At 45.3% G+C, this 16,513-nt stretch overlaps 1 protein-coding gene across 1 annotated transcript in view; it reads right to left on the bottom strand.

The window, feature by feature from the left end:
- LOC129698999 (protein FAM184B-like) overlaps positions 1-16,513 on the bottom strand; it is a 238,732-nt gene that overhangs the window by 60,875 nt on the left and 161,344 nt on the right. Inside the window, exon 3 of the mRNA XM_055638560.1 lies at positions 12,181-12,316. Coding sequence (XP_055494535.1) covers positions 12,181-12,316 — 136 coding nt within the window. The remainder of the gene's footprint in view (positions 1-12,180; positions 12,317-16,513) is intronic.

The following is a 16,513-nucleotide window of genomic DNA, read 5'->3' as shown; positions in this document are numbered from 1 at the left end:
CACATCTAACTCCCTCTTATATATAGCCAATGAACTGTGGCCTCAACTACCCTCTGTGGCAGAGAGTTCCAGAGATTCACCACTTTCTGTGTGAAAAAGGTTCTTCTCATCTCGGTTTTAAAGGATTTCCCCCTTATCCATCTCACCCATTCTCGCTCTTTCTCCTCCCTTTTTCTCTCCTGTGCCCTACCAGAACTCCCCCCCCCCCCTTCTTCCCACCCCTGTCCATTGTGCCCACCTGGACACACCTATTCCCCCCCCCCCCCCCCCCACACCCTTTCCTTTCCACCCACTATTGTTAAGGGTTTGGACACGCTAGAGGCAGGAAACATGTTCCCAATGTTGAGGGAGTCCAGAAACAGGGGCCACAGTTTAAGAATAAGGGGTAAGTCATTTAGAACGAAGACGAGGAAACACTTTTTCACACAGAGAGTTGTGAGTCTGTGGAATTCTCTGCCTCAGAGGGCGATGGAGGCCAGTTCAGGAACGGGGTACTGATTGGGGATGATCAGCCATGATCACATTGAATAGCGGTGCTGGCTCAAAGGGCCAAATGGCAACTCCTGCACATATTGTCTATTGTCTATTGTCATACATTCCTTCCGCTATTTTCACAATGAGCAAATCTTCAATCATTTTGTCTCACACCTGTCTTTTCTTCTCTGGCCTATGTCCACCAATCTGCCTATCATCCTCCCCCCATCTGCCCCTCACCTGTATCCACCTATCACTTGCCAGGCTTTGTCCTGCCCCTCCTCTCTTTCAGCTTTCTTCTTTCACCCCCACCCACAAACAAATTGAAGAAGGCACCCAACCCACTGAGTTACTCCAGCACTTTGTGCCTTTTTCTGTGGAAGCTTTGTTTGTTGGCTTCCAAAATGGGATAGAGATTTGAGTGTGTGAAGAACGCCTGGCGCGGCGCAACCTCCCACCTCCAACAGCAGCAGAAGCAGGCAAACGATCACCGAGCTCGGCCTGGGGCTCACGGCCGTTGCGGATCTGGATCCGCGCCCACTCCTACTCCCAGAGCGGGGCCAAGATGATTGGAGATAGACACAAAATGCCGCAGTAACTCAGCGGGACCGGCAGCATCTCTGGAGAGAAGCAATGGGTGACGTTCCGGGTCGAGACCCTTCTTCAGACTGAAGAAGGGTCTCGACCCGAAACATCATCCATTCCTTCTCTCCAGAGATGCTGCCGGTCCCGCTGAGTTACTGCTGCATTTTGTGTCTATCTTCAAATGACGTCACGTGATCCAGACGGCTGTGCGGACGCATGATTACGTGCGGGACCGTCGCGCGTCAGTCACTACAGGCCTGTTGCGTAAACGACGGCCAAGTGGGACTGGCCCTTAACTTTGTGCAGTGGAACGCAAGAAGACGGCCAACTTCATGGCTCGGCATGATTGGAGCGACTGCCAATGACGACACTGCTCTTTGGTTGACTACTGCAGCAGGGGTGGCTTGTTTGATTCAAAGTTAGCCTGCATTGAGACATAGAGACATACAGCATGGAAAAAGGCCCTTCAGCCCATTGAATCCCTGCAAACCATCAACTCTCATTTAAACACTAAAATTACATTAATCCTATTTTTTAATTCTCATATTCTTACTAACATCCTCCAGATTACTTCACTGACCTACACACTTGGCCTCTGTACATTGTCCTTAGTGTGTAGGGAATGAGAAAGTGGGATAACATGGAACAAGTGTGAATAGGTGATCAATGGTCAGTGTAGACTCGCTGAGCTGAAGGGTCTGTTTCCATCCTGCATCTGCAAATAATCTAAACCTATTTACTAGGCCATAAATTCAGTAAGGGCAGTCATGATCACATGCCTCATGCACTATTGTTTAAGATTAATTTGACAACCCGTGTACTGAGATTTAGGTATGAATAATATTTAGGTATATTCAGACACAAACACACACTTACACTGCTATTTATAATTTATAATTAATATTAATATTAATAATAGGCACGATTATTAATATTAGGCATATTATTAATAATAACTTGCGCATGCATGCAAGTGCGTGCCTGCACACAATCAGACACAAACACACACATACATTGCTATTTATAATCATGACCAACACAGTGCAGATTGAAACAACGTTGCAATCAACAGCTCCACATTGACACTGCTGTAATTGGGATGATGGGTTACAGGGGGATGTGTATGTGGTGAATCACAGGGCGTGTGTGATCTTTGCCAGGGACAGGGGGGAATGGATATTAGAGGACAAAATTGTGGATGTGTTTGGCTGCAGCCAATTTAATTTAACCTTTAACAATGCTGTCTCCAGGTAAGCACTGTGAAACTGACAGAAAGATCAGACCTGCTATCCACAGAATAACTGAATTGAATTGAATTAAATACTTTATTGTCACATGAGACAAGTCACAGTGAAATTCTTTGCTTGCGCTCAACAGGTCAGGCAGCATCTCTGGAGAAAATAGATAGGTGACGTTTTGGGTCGAGACCCATCTTCTGACTGAGAGTTAGGGGAGAGGGAAGTTAGAGGTATGAAAAGGTACAGAACAAATCAGAACTGGCACCGATGGCCAAGGAGCCCACAATGGCCCATTGTTGGCTGTGGAGGAGGTGATAATGCAAGGATACAGCAGTGAAACTGGCAGGATGACTAGGGTGGGGAAAGATGGAAAGAGTAAGTAAGTCATTTTTATTTATATAGAGAGTAAGTAAGTCATTTTTATTTATATAGCACTTTTAAATCAAATCACGTTGAAGCCAAGTTTCTCCAGTTTTTTTTGTGTAACGTTGAAGCCAAAGTGTGTTACAGAGAAAAAAATTAGATTACCATACATCCATATAAAATAATAAAGAACAAAAAGACACAATACACTAAAGGATTCAACATGAACATGAAGAGGGAATGCAAGGGTTACTTGAAATGAGAGAAATCAATATTCATACTGCTGGGTTGTAAGCTAGCAGTGGATGCAGCGTTGAGGGCTTGTGAGCTGTCCAGGAATCTGTTCCCCAAAAGAAAATCCAGAATCGCTGAGGAAGTAGCAATGGAGCACAAACCTATGTCTTTCCCTCTCATGAAGTCAGCTCGACCTTGCGACTCTGTCTGTGACCTCGTTGTTGCCTTTCAGCCTGATAACACCTGACCATTGCTACACATGACTAGATGGTGAAGACCCTAGTACTGCTCAAGGTCCCTCTATAAAGACATCTGCTCTCTCCTCCACTGACACTCAGCATCTCCCAGATCCAGACTGCAGCCCCTCAGGTACATCTCTGCATGAGCACGGGGACAGCTGGAGGCACAGAGGACCACAAGAGCACAGAGCAGTGACTTGTCAACGATGCTGTGATTTAATTTTAAAATTTGCTTGGAATCTCTACTTTGTTGTGATTTATTATTTCTGTAATGTTGCCGGGTACGTGTCAAGTAAGGGGAGACCAGGTTCTGAGTTAATGGTGAATGGGGTCAAAAAAAAAATCATACTCTAATACATTTCCCCTGAAGTAGCTTCTTAAAGAAATGCCTCTGTGTGGGTTGGGTCCTCCCTTTCTCCCTAATTCTCTTTCCTTCTTCAGCTTCTCAGCTGTTCCCCAAATAGTTGATGGGAAGGGGGGAGGGGAGGGGGAGGTTAGGAATGGGGGGGGGGGGCTGGGGGGGGGGGGGGGGGGGGGGGGGGGGGGGAGAGAGGAGGGGGTGGTGGAGGAACAGATTCTCCCGATGCTTCTGAATATATTTTGTGTTACAGTTGTGATTGTTATTGTGCCATTGCATTTCATATCCTATTGTCTTTGCAGTGGCTTTTGAGATGTCTTGGCATGAATGTCCTTGAGTTTTGCTCATCGGAATTTCACTTCCTCTGACACCAAAAATAAAAAAGATGTATCATTTTTCTCAAGCCATAAAAGCCCCCAAATCATAGTTCAGAAATATAGAAGTAAATATACTGTATTCTCAGTCCTTATTTAGGGTTTATTTCCCTCCATAGATGCTTCCCGACCTGCTGAGTTCCTCTAGCAGCTCTCCCTTTTTTTGCTATAGATTCTAGTATTGGCAGTGTCTTGTGCCACTTATATGTTTTCTACATTGTCAACACTAAACAGGATTAGCACCATAATGGTGGATCCAACTCTGTATAACAGCCGACTTTGATTAGTAACAGTGCAGGGTTTCCAATCTTTGCTACATTTCCCACATTGTTAGTAGAATGATGGGAATTGTGAAATAATGTGACACAGGCAATGCCAGCAAGGAAACTAACAGCATATCTGTCTCAGAAACACACAATCAAATAAAGCCATGAAATGTTCTGCTTATGCATGTAACTGAGTGGTGTGTACAGTTTATTCTTGCACTATTGAGTGAAGAAAATACAGTACATTCAGAAAGTATTCAGACACCTTCACATTTTCCACATTTTGTTACATTACAGCCATTTTAAAATGGATTAACTTCATGTTTTATCATTCATCTACACACAATACCCCAGAATGAAGAAGCAAAAACAGGTGTCTAGAAATCTTTCCAAAGTAATTAAAAATAAATAACTAAAATATCACATTTACATGAGTATTCAGATCCTTTGCTATGACACTGAAAATGGAGCTTAGGTCCATCCTGTTTCCATTGATTATCCTTGAGATGTTTCTACAACTTGATTGGAGTCCACCAGTGGTAAAGTAAATTGATTGGACATGATTTGGAAAGGTACACACCTGTCTATATAAGGTCCCACAGTTGACAGCGCATGTCAGAGCAAAACCCAAGCCATGAAGAAGAAGGAATTGTCCGTAGACCTCTGAGACAGGATTGTGTCGAGACACAGATCTGGGGAAGGGTATAAAACAATTTCTGCAGCATTGCAGGTCCCGAAGAGCATAGTAGTCTCCATCATTCTTAAATGGATGAACTTTGGAACCACCAGGACTCTTCATAGAGCTGGCCCTCTGGCCAAACTGAGCATTGGGGGAGAAGGGCCTTGGTCAGGGAGGGGACCAAGAACCCGATGGTTCCTCTGTGGAGATGGGAGAACCTTCCAGAAGGACAACTAAATCTGCAGCATTCCACCAATCAGGCCTTTATGGTAGAGTGGCCAGACAGAAGCCATTCCTCAGTAAAAGACACATGACAGCCCACTTGGAGTTTGCCCAAAGGCATGAGAAACACGATTCTCTGGTCTGATGAAACCAAGCTTGAACACTTTGGCCTGAATGCCAAGTGTCATGTCTGGAGGAAACCAGACACCACTCATCACCTGGCCAATACCATGCCCTATGGTGAAGCATGGTGGTGGCAGCATCATGATGTGGGGATGTTTTTCAGCAGCAGGAACTGGGAGACTAGTCAGGATTGAGGGAAAGATGAATGGAGCAAAGTACAAAGAGATCCTTGATGAAAACCTGCTCCAGAGCGTTCTGGACCTCAGACTGGGGCGGAGGTTCACCTTCCACCAAGACAATGACCCCAAGCACACAGCCAAGACAATGCAGGAGTGGCTTTGTGACAAGTCTGTGAATGTCCTTCAGTTGCCCAGCCGGAGCCCAGACTTGAATCCGATCGAACATCTGTGGAGTGACCTGAAAATAGCTGTGCATCGACGCTCCCCATCCAACCTGACAGAGCTTGAGAGGATCTACAGAGACTTACTTACTTAGACTTAGTTCCTCCCACACTATTGAGTGCATTGGCCAGCAAGCTTTTGCCATTCTGTTCAGTTATGTGTGACGTCTTCCACCCTCGATTAGCTTGCGTCCCGGGCTTCCAAATCCTTCAGGAATGTTCGCCTCCATGTGAGTTTTGGTCGGCCTCTTTTCCTTCTTCCGTCAGGTTGCCATGTCATTGCTATCTTAGGTCACGTTCTACTGACATTCTGAGTACATGTCCTGCAAATTTCATCCTGCCTCCCTCTATGTCCTGACTGAGAGGCTTTGTTGCAGTTTCCCGGTAGATCTCCTCGTTTGTGATGTGCTCTCTGTAGCTAGTCTTCAGGATCTTCCTCAAGCAGCGTTGTTGGAATGCATCCAATTTCTTTTGCATCTTCACATTGATTTTCCATGTCTCACTGGCATAGAGGGCTGTATGGAGGACTAGGGACTGGAAGAGCTTGACTTTTAGCATCTTGGATATCCGGCCACTAGTCCATATTGTCTGCATTGGTCTGAAGACTGATGCAGCATTTACCGATTTGGGAGTTGATGTCGACTTCCATCTCCATCTACTGTGAACATGCTGCCAAGGTAGGTAAATCTTGTGGCATTTTCCACAGGTTCCCCACTGATTATCAGTTGGTCTATTGGCTGCTAGTCTCCAGTCTGCATGGTCTTAGTCTTCTGGCAGCTGATCTTTAATCCAACCTTTGATGCATTCTCCTCCAGAGCAGTTGTTATCTCTTGATGGGTATGTCTCGATTCTGCTAGGAGTGCAATGTCATCGGCAAAATCTAGGTCTGTGAGGCGTCTTCCTGTTCTCCACGGTACTCCAGTCAAGTTTGTTCATTGTCCTCTGCATGACACAGTCGATCATGACAATAAACAGTAAGGGGGATAGAAGGCAACCTTGTCTTACCCCTGTGACAATGTCAAAGAATTCTGTGTTTCCTGAATCAACCTTGACGCAGCAACTGGATCCCTCGTAAAGGTTCTGCTTATGGACACTCCGCCTCTGGTTATGGCCACCCCAAGCCAGTGCCGGATCCAAGCCCGGACAAAGGAGGAGGGTTAGGCGTAGCGCTAGTATCCCTACCCCGTAAAACCCAAAACCCGCTACAGAAACAGCAAGCATAACCTGTACTGGAAACCGGCAGGAGAAATGGAGCTTGCCCCCTACAAGTATGACGGGCTCGGGCCAAAGCCTCCGGGACGTTTGTGCCCCCCAAAAGAGTAACATCTTCTCTGCCAAAACTGCTATGAGAATAGCTACCTGGAATGGCAGGACCTTGTACCAGAGTGGGAACTTATCCCAGCTACTGAGAGAGTTTGAGAAGTATGAGCTGAGCATCTTAGGGGTGAGTGAAGTCTGATGGATAGGGAGTGGAAAGCCAACAAGTGAAGGAAAAACTCTGCAGAGAAGAATGGGAGAAATTACCCAAGTACAGGAGTACCAAGCATCATACCCAAGAAGACTGGAGGCTGTAATCGCTGACAAGGGTGCCTCAACAAAGTACTGAGTAAAGGGTCCGAATACTTATGTAAATGTGATATTTGTTATTTCTTTTTAATTACTTTGCAAACATTTCTAAACACCTGTTTTCACTTTTTTATTATGGGGTATTGTGTGTAGATGGATTTTAAAAAAAGAACATTTAATCCATTTTAGAATAAGGCTGTAGTAACAAAATGTGGAAAAAGTGAAGGGGTCTGAATGGATTTAAGAGAGTTGATTTAAGAAAGAGTATGGATTTAAGAGAGAGTTAGATGGAGCTCCAGGGGCTAGTGGAGTCAAGGGATATGGGGAGAAGGCAGGCACGGGTTATTGATAGGGGACGATCAGCCATGATCACAATGAATGGCGGTGCTGGCTCGAAGGGCCGAATGGCCTCCTCCTGCACCTATTTTCTATGTTTCTATGAATGCACTGTATATACAAGAGGGTAATGCTGCAAAAACACAAATACATATTAATCTGAAGCTATTAACAGTAATGGGGCAGCATCTAAAACCTTGGCCATCGATGACTGGAGAGTTAAAGACTACTGATTTTTCCTCATGCTGACATTATATTGAAGCAGACTGGAGCAACAAAATCCTGTCCATTCATGCAGGTCTTAGTCTCAGACTTCTGTAATAACAACTCTATACTTGACAAATATTGATAGCAATTTACCTCCCACAGAAAACCACAGGAGCCCTATCATTTATGTAAAAGAAACACGCTCAAATTAATACGCACACAATTACATTGCTCAGTGTGCGATATAATGGTGATAATGCTGACTGTATGATCAATGAGTGACAGCTGGAGAAACAATGGGCTGTACAATCCAGTAATCTGTCAATGCAATGAACTGGCTCCAGTAAAGTCCTTGACATTTCACAATTGTGGCAGTGTTTTTGTAAATGCATTACCTCAGCTTTAAGAATCTAATTCCGAATACAGCAATTCCTTGGCAATAATGTACACAAATGGCCAAACACCATGGAGCAAAGCAACCTCCAGGGCAATTATATCGTAATTGTCAGTGCCCGAACCCCCACGCCTGGGTCAAAAACAGGATTAGTTTAGCAGTAGCTTCAGTGCCCTTAATGCAGATCATCAAATGTTCAATTAAAGCCCCACACCAAACATATCATTATTAACAACTACCAATTGCAACCAGACCTCATGGGGACTGCCTTGGCTGCAGTTTTGGATATTGTAATTCTGACAAACGCTCTTCAAATGTTTCCCTTCCTTTCCACAGAGATGCCTGACAGAGGAGAGTGTCTTCCCAGCATCTCCTGCTATTATTTCAGATTTCCACCTTTGCAGTTTTTTTGTTTTGATTTTCGTCATGGATGAAGGAAATGAGCACATCTTGTGCTGCCCATCGTACCTGGGATGGCAGGTGTGTGTGTGTGTGTGTGTGAACATGCTGTCAATATACAGATTAGGCAAATGAAGATGTCAGTACACAAAGTCTGCTTGGATATTGGTGTGCAGACAGCTGAGCTCCCACTAGCATAGGCAAAGCTTAGGTGATGTGATGGAAGCAGAGATGTTGCCCCTCAGATACTGTAGAAGGGTGGGTCTACAGCAGTGGTTCCCAACCTTTTTTTGGCCATGCCCCACCTCATCACCTCTAAAATCCTGATGCCCCCCCCCCACCTCTGAATACTGATGAACTTTCTTCTTGCTTGCACTACTCATTTTAGCACGAGCAGACAAAGAAATAATTCTCAGAAATGGATTGCTTTCCTTTGAGAGAAAATGGAGGAAATAGATATTATAAGGGTAACTTAGCAAAAACTCTTTGAATCGCATTTCTAAATCCAATTCAATAAATAAGGTTCTCCCATGACCTCGCGCGCTTCGTGCAACGTGCATGAAGAGCGATGGCGCGGTGATTATGTAATAACTACACAATAAAGACCTTTTTTACCCCCAAAAAATTATTTACTCAAAATAACATCTGAAACATAAACTACATGTGTTTACCTGTGGGAAAATCCAAAAAAAAAAAAATCGAAAATTTGGACCCAGACCTCCTCAGTCGCGCTCAATTGCCCCCCTTAAAAATCAAATTGCCCCCCTGTGGGGCGTACGCCCCACGTTGGGAACCACTGGTCTACAGGTTTTAAAATGGTGCTGTCTGCTGTCTCCATGCTGTAAATATCAGCTCCAGCCCCTGCCCTGACATGTGCAAGGTTGAAGCCAGTATCATCCACATTCCTTGTTGTTTCATATTTCTAGGCAGATGCACCAAAGATTTTGCTGTGCAAGCCTGTCCGCTGTCTTCTGCAGACTGTCCGCTCAATGTCCTACCATGAGTCCTCAGCAGACCTCACAATCTCATCTTGGTAGCTCTGCTACCATTCCACCCTCCCTGGCAACAAGTTGCTGAAACAGCATCAACACATGCAGAGCCCACACTCAAACCCAGTTTTACTGTATAGATAATCTTTGTATTGCTGTGAATGCCCACGTGGAGGAATGTCTGAATGCTAGCAATGTTGAAGATATTGGCAGACGGAGTTTTATATGAACAAGTGTGAGGTGCTGCACTTTGGGAGATCAAATGTAAGGGGGAAATATACATTAAATAGTATGACAGCATTAATGTGTAGAGGGTGTAGTAAATGGCTACTACAGAGGGATCTTTGGGGTCCATGTCCATAACTCCCTGAGAACATTGAACAGTACAGCACAAGAACAGGCCCTTTGGCCCATAATTTCTGTGCTGAACATAATGCCAAGACCAATTCTTATCTGCCTGGATAGACACAAAGTGCTGGAGTACCTCAGTGGGTCAGGCAGCATCTCTAGAGAAAATGAATAGGTGATGTTTCGGGTAGCAACCCTTCTTCAGACCAACAACCTTATCTCCCTGAATGCAATATTCAAAATATGGCCTCACCGAAGTCCTGATCAGCATGACTTCTGACCCTTGTACTCAATGCCGCAACCTATGAACGCAAGCACACCTTTTGTGTTCTATACCACTCTATCTTTTTGTGTTGCAACTTTCAGGGAGTTATGGACTTGGTAGATATTGAGATGCTTTTTTACTGGAGAGAAGGTCTCAAACGAGCAGACATAGTTTCAAGATTAGGAGCTGGTCATTAAAATGGAAATACAAGGAATTATTTTTTCACAGAATCTCTAACTGTCTGGCTCAGAAGGTGGTGGAGGCTACATCATTTAAAGTATTAAAGCCAGAGCTGGATTAATGTTAATGTCAGAAATTGAGGGCTATGAGGAACTGACACAGAAGAGGAGTTGAGCCAATGTGGATCAGCCATGCTCATGCTGAATGACAGGGCCTGCTCTTGTTCATATCTTCTTGTGTTTATCAAATTACTCAACTATTTCTGCACAGCTATGCTAGTCATACCAATTAAAATTGAGTGGAATCCGCAAATTAGATTAAGGGATATCTGTCCGAAATGATTATTGCCCAATGACAAATGTGGATTTGGTTCACTTGGATGAACAATTTGTAAAAATGGATTTGGCAAACTTTAATATTTATTTTCACACAACTCATCTCAGGAATTTATGCCTGAAGCCACCTCAGGTCAGGGTTACAAAAAAATAAAATCCCCACTCTTGTAAGTTTTGCCTTTCTTTCAAGCAGGGTGGTTAGATCTTGACTCAATTATCTCTCATGAGATTCTAGGAAAATGAATCTCCTGAATCTTCTGGTACCAGATATGGGGAAGCTTGCACACAACCAGGAAGCTTAAAGTTGTACTTCAACCTTGTCAGGACATATATGTCTATAAATTTGGACCAACCTGTAGCTATGCTTGTGGTTTTGTGTGTAAATCAAGCATCATAATCTTTTTATGCCTGTTTAAAAGTGTCCGCACCCATTTCCTGTTGATGAGCCACCCACTGGGAAACTGCACCAGGCACTTCCTGTCACAATTCCCCCCCCACCCATGCATCTTTAGTCCGTCATGCTTTGCACGTATGATGACACGCACGGTGTATTTTGATCATTTACTGCCAAAAATTAGATTACGAGGTTGTGATTTGTAACATTAAAAAAAAACTAGCAATAGCATGGGGAGTACATCACATTGAAAGCAGTAAACTGTGTGAGAATTTAAGTGACATGCAGGTTACCATTTTATATCTTAAGGGGTTGGACAGGCTAGATGCAGGAAGATTGTTTCCGATGTTGGGGAAGTCCAGAACAAGGGGTCACAGTTTAAGGATAAAGGGGAAATCATTTAGGACCGAGATGAGGAAAACATTTTTCACACAGAGAGTGGTGAATCTCTGGAATTCTCTGCCACAGAAGGTAGTTGAGGCCAGTTCGTTGGCTATATTTAAGAGGGAGTTAGATGTGGCCCTTGTGGCTAAAGGGATCAGGGGGTATGGAGAGAAGGCAGGTACAGGATACTGAGTTGGATGATCAGCCATGATCATATTGAATGGCGGTGCAGGCTCGAAGGGCCGAATGGCCTACTACTGCACCTATTTTCTATGTTTCTATGTCTATGTTTCTATATGTTAAAAAAACGTCCCTTTGATTTTATTAAAGAGCGGCACAATGGCGCAGCGGTAGAGATCCTGGCTACAGGTGCTATCTGTGCTGAGTTTGTACATTCTCCCTGTGACCATGTTAGTTTTCTTCGGGTGCTCTGGTTACCTGCCACATTCCAAAGATGTGCAAGTTTGTAGCTTAATTGGCTCCTGTAAATTGCCCCTAATGTGTAGGACATAGAACTAGTGTGCAGGTGATCAATGACCAGCCTGGACGTAGTGGGCCAAAGGGCCTCTTCAAGGACACATCCCAGTTTCCATACTAATACCTCAGGGTAAGTCTTAAAGAAAACATATACCATTTTTCACACATTTTTCCATTCAACCAAACAATATGGGGACACAGTGAAGCACCACAGGCAGCAATTCAATGCGGGAGCTGAATCTGCTAAAGGAGGGTCTTTCAGTGGACAAAACAAAATTGATTTAATATCATGTTCTTGTAATCTGCTCGCACTGCCTTCTTCTGGACAGATGGTGGACAAAGTCACCCTACCTGTTTTATGCAGTATTTCAGCTTCCTTTTCTAACAGTCTCTCCCTCAAAAGCTGAGCTTCATCTTCCATCTTTTGTAGTTTTTCATCTGATGCTGACAATTGATTATCTGCCTTTTGAAGTCGGTTTTCAAAATCCTAAAATGTATTAAAAATATATGATTATGTGTTTAAATATGATGCAAAAAAAACAGATTGCTCAAGGTCGGGCAGCATCTATGGTGCATGGGCAGAAATCCTGGGGGAGGGGGACCTGTCCCCATCATGTTTTGTGACCTGGGCACTACAGCCAGTTCCAGGTTGGCTCGCTTGTCCTAGGTCTGGCTGTTGCGCCCAGGTCGGCTCGCCTGCCCCACACTCCAAAGGTTTGTAGGTTAAGTGCTTCGGTAAATTGTAAATTGTCCCTAGTGTGTCGGATGGTGCTATGTATGGGGTGATTGCTGGTCAGCACGGACACGGTGGGCCAAAGGACCTGCAGTTCCCAGGTCATCTGCATGCCCAGGTCAGCTCGCCTGCCCCGGTTCTGGCTGTAGCACCCAGGTCACCTGCGTGCCCCGGGACTGGCTGTAGCACCCAAGTCAGCTCGCTTGCCCTGGGACTGGCTGTAGTGCCCAGGTCACCTGCGTGCCCCAGGTCTGGCTGTAGTGCCCAGGTTAGCTCGCTTGCCCCGGGAATGGCTGTAGCGCCCAGGTCACCTGCATGCCCAGGGACTGGCTGTAGCACCCAGGTTAGCTCGCTTGCCCCGGGACTGGCTGTTAGCTCGCTTGCCCCGGGACTGGCTGTAGCACCCAGGTTAGCTCGCTTGCCCCGGGACTGGCTGTAGCACCCAGGTTAGCTCGCTTGCCCCGGGACTGGCTGTAGCACCCAGGTTACCCAGCACCCAGGTTAGCTCGCTTGCCCTGGGACTGGCTGTAGTGCCCAGGTCACCTGCGTGCCCCAGGAATGGCTGTAGTGCCCAGGTCAGCTCGCTTGCCCGAGGGCTGGCTGTAGTGCCCAGGTCACCTACATGCCCAGGACTGGCTGCAGTTCACAGGTTGTGAAAATGAATTGAAAAAACCCGCCTGCGTGACGGATGATTTTGGGTTACGGGCCGGATCCGACCCGTGGGCCGTAGGTTGCTGACCCCTGATCCTAGATGTCAGGCCTCATTGTGTCCCCCCCCCCCCCCCCCCATGTTTTAAAAGCGATTTCCACCCATGGTGGGAGTGAAGAGACAACACTTCTGATCTGGCCCCTTCTTCAGACAGGTGAGGTAGGGTGGAGGAATGTGATATCAATTTACATCAGGATTAGATTAGATTAGATTAGATTAGATTTCTTTATTGTCATTCAGACCTTTCGGTCTGAACGAAATTATGTTGCCTGCAGTCATACACAGAACCAATAAAAACAAAACATACAATAAACACAAATTAAACATCCACCACAGTGAGTTCACCAAGCACATCCTCACTGTGATGGAAGCAAAGTCTTTAGTCTCCGTCTCTTCCCTCCTTGTTCTCCCTCTGCGCTGAGGCGATCGATCCAGGCCGGAGATGCCGCTCTCCAGTCCAGCGGACCTCCGTGGTGATGTCGCCGCCGCCAAAAGCCGGAACGCCATCTCCGCTCCGAGACGGCCCGCCACAGCATCAGCTCCAGGCCGCCGCCCCAGCTCCGGGTCCCGCAGTCTCCACTCCGGGCAGCAGCCCCAGCTCCAGGCCGCTGCCCCAGCTCCGGGTCCCGCAGTCTCAGCTCCGAGCCCCGCTGCATCAGCTCCAGGCTGCCGCCGAAAGCCAGAACGCCGCACCATCAAGTCGGGCCACCGCTGCCTTAGCCCCGAAGACGGCCAGCTTCTCGTTGGCTCTGCCGCCGGAGCCTCGGGGTCAGTCTCAGGCTGGAGGCCGCCAGCTCCGCCATTAGGCCTCAGCGCAGACGGAGCCAGAGAAGGGGGATACGACATGAAAAAGTCGCATTCCCCCGAAGGAAGAGACAGTGAACATGTTTCACCCCCCCTCTAACACAACTCAACAAACTAAAACTTAACCAAAACAAGACAAAAAAAACCAACAGAAAAAAGTAAAGACAGACGGACTGCAGGCGAGCCGCAGCTGTTAACAGTGCCGCCACTTCCGGAAAGTGCCCAGATCTGACTAGATCTGTATTAGGATTGAGTGAACTAGTAACCCTTCCATCTAGTAAATGTTTCTTTGTTTAAATATGGCTGAGTCAACATTTAACCACCTTAAGATTAAAGTTTAGGTTCACATTTATTTTACGACGATGAATAAGATAAGGTTAAGTTAAGGTGTTTATTTTTGCAAAATGAAATTCCACTGGACCCAGGTTATGGATAATGGGGGAGTTGACTTTAATGTTGATTAACCATTTAAAAAATGACCTGGATAATGGTCTGATACAGAGGTTGCAGAGATGGGCAGGTTAGTGGATTCAATGCAGTCGGGGTTAAAGTTGAGGCAGCAGATCATGTCTAAAGAGTGGATAATGAGTGTACTTTGGGACAAATCGTTGCCTTGAACACAGTACAGCAAAGAAAATATACACAGGATCCTAAACAGGATCAAAACAGAGTCCAACTAAATGTCTGCATATCTACATTGGTTCTGATTCAAATAAAACCAGAACATTCTGGAAACATTGAACATTATTTGTGGAAAGGGAGGAATTGGTAATTTTTCCATATGAAAACCGTTCATCAGAACTGGGAAAGTGTGAGTATTGTTTTAGAGAGGGTGAGGCATAGATGGATAGGACAAAGGAAATACCTCGATAGTCAGCGATCAAGGTTGCTGATGTAATTCTAATGTTTATGGAATTATCTCATTATTGAAGGCAGTGAGCATTTGTGTGAGCGAGAGAGAGAAACATGTAAGGCTGTGAAATACAGGTTGGAGCTACTACTGAACCTGAAATGAAAAGATTGTTGGAACTGACCAGCAAATTAGTGTGTGCAGAGAGAAAAAATATTCCAGATCACAGTTGACCAATTCTGTTACATTTCAGTTCAGTTTAGTTTATTGTCACGTGTACTGAGATATAGTGAAAAGTTTTTAAGGGCCGGTCCCACTGTACGAGGTAATTCAAGAGTTCTCCCGAGTTTCCCCGATTCGAACTCGGAGAATTACGGTAATTGCCGCTTGTCGGTACTCGGGGCTCTAGTGGACATTTTTCAACATGTTGAAAAAACTTCACAAGCTTACGGCGTTTCCCGAGTACCTGCCGTTAGCGTTACGAGCCGTTAAGAGACGCCCCGAACTCCGATGTACCCGCTACGTACATTCTACGTGCTTACCACGAGTTTCACTTTTTTAAAAACTCGGGAGAGCTCTTGGGTAAACTTGTATAGTGGGACAGGCCCTTTATTGTGTGCTCATCAGTCAGCAGAAAGATAATATATTACAATTAAGCCATTTACAGTGTATTTAAGAGTGTGAAGTGATTTTAATATGAGTTTGTAGATCTGCTTCTGTGGCTGGCACACAAATAGTCACCTGGGTTGGGGGCCACCTTGAGAAAGACTGACAAACTGAGAAAGCAAGTTACCTGAAGTTGTTAAATTGCAATGTTTCCAGAGATGATGTGAGATGTTATTCCTCAAGCTTACCTCAGGCCTTGTTGGAACAGTGAAGACAGACACAGCTAGATAAGTCACAAGTCACAGTGGGAAAGGGCTAGACAACGAAAGACAGGCAACAGGGAGCTCGGAGTCAGTCCTGAGGAGTGAACACAGGTACTCTACAAAGGGTAAGTCAATCTGCGGAAGGGTCTCAACCCGAAACGTCACCCATTCCTTCTCCCCAGAGATGCTGCCTGTCCCGCTGAGTTACTCCAGCATTTTGTGTCTATCTGAAGTCAATCTGTGTTTAGTTTTTCCATCGTAGAGGAGATCTCATTATGCAGTACCATAAACTGGAAGAATTGTTTAGTATCCTGGATAGGGTAGGGGTGTGGAGATGAGTTAGAATGAGATAACAGAACAGTTATTCCAAGTACTGTGGTGCTTGTAAAAAGTGAGAGGGGAGGTGGGGGGTGGAGATGAAGGAGCAGACGAGGGCATGATCTTTTCATGATGATTCCCTCGCCATATTGCTCTTCCTTCTCAACTTAGCATTCTAAAATCAAAATTTTATTTCAGATTACCAACACGTGAAGGTTTTTGATTTTTAATCAAAATTTCTTCAATTATTTTTACGACGATATTCACTGCTGATTTTCCTCTTTGCTACCCCCCTTTGCCATTTAATGAGTCACTTTATTATCTTTCAAGATCATGAAACAATTTTGTATAATTGTCCCTCTTTATTTACAGATGACCATGTGAATTGGGAGCACAGGCAC

The sequence above is a fragment of the Leucoraja erinacea genome, chromosome 1 (genome assembly GCF_028641065.1).
Source record: "Leucoraja erinacea ecotype New England chromosome 1, Leri_hhj_1, whole genome shotgun sequence".
Lineage (NCBI taxonomy): Eukaryota > Metazoa > Chordata > Chondrichthyes > Rajiformes > Rajidae > Leucoraja > Leucoraja erinaceus.
Note: the sequence above shows the minus strand (reverse complement) of the source record. Positions and strands in the feature narration are given on the sequence as shown.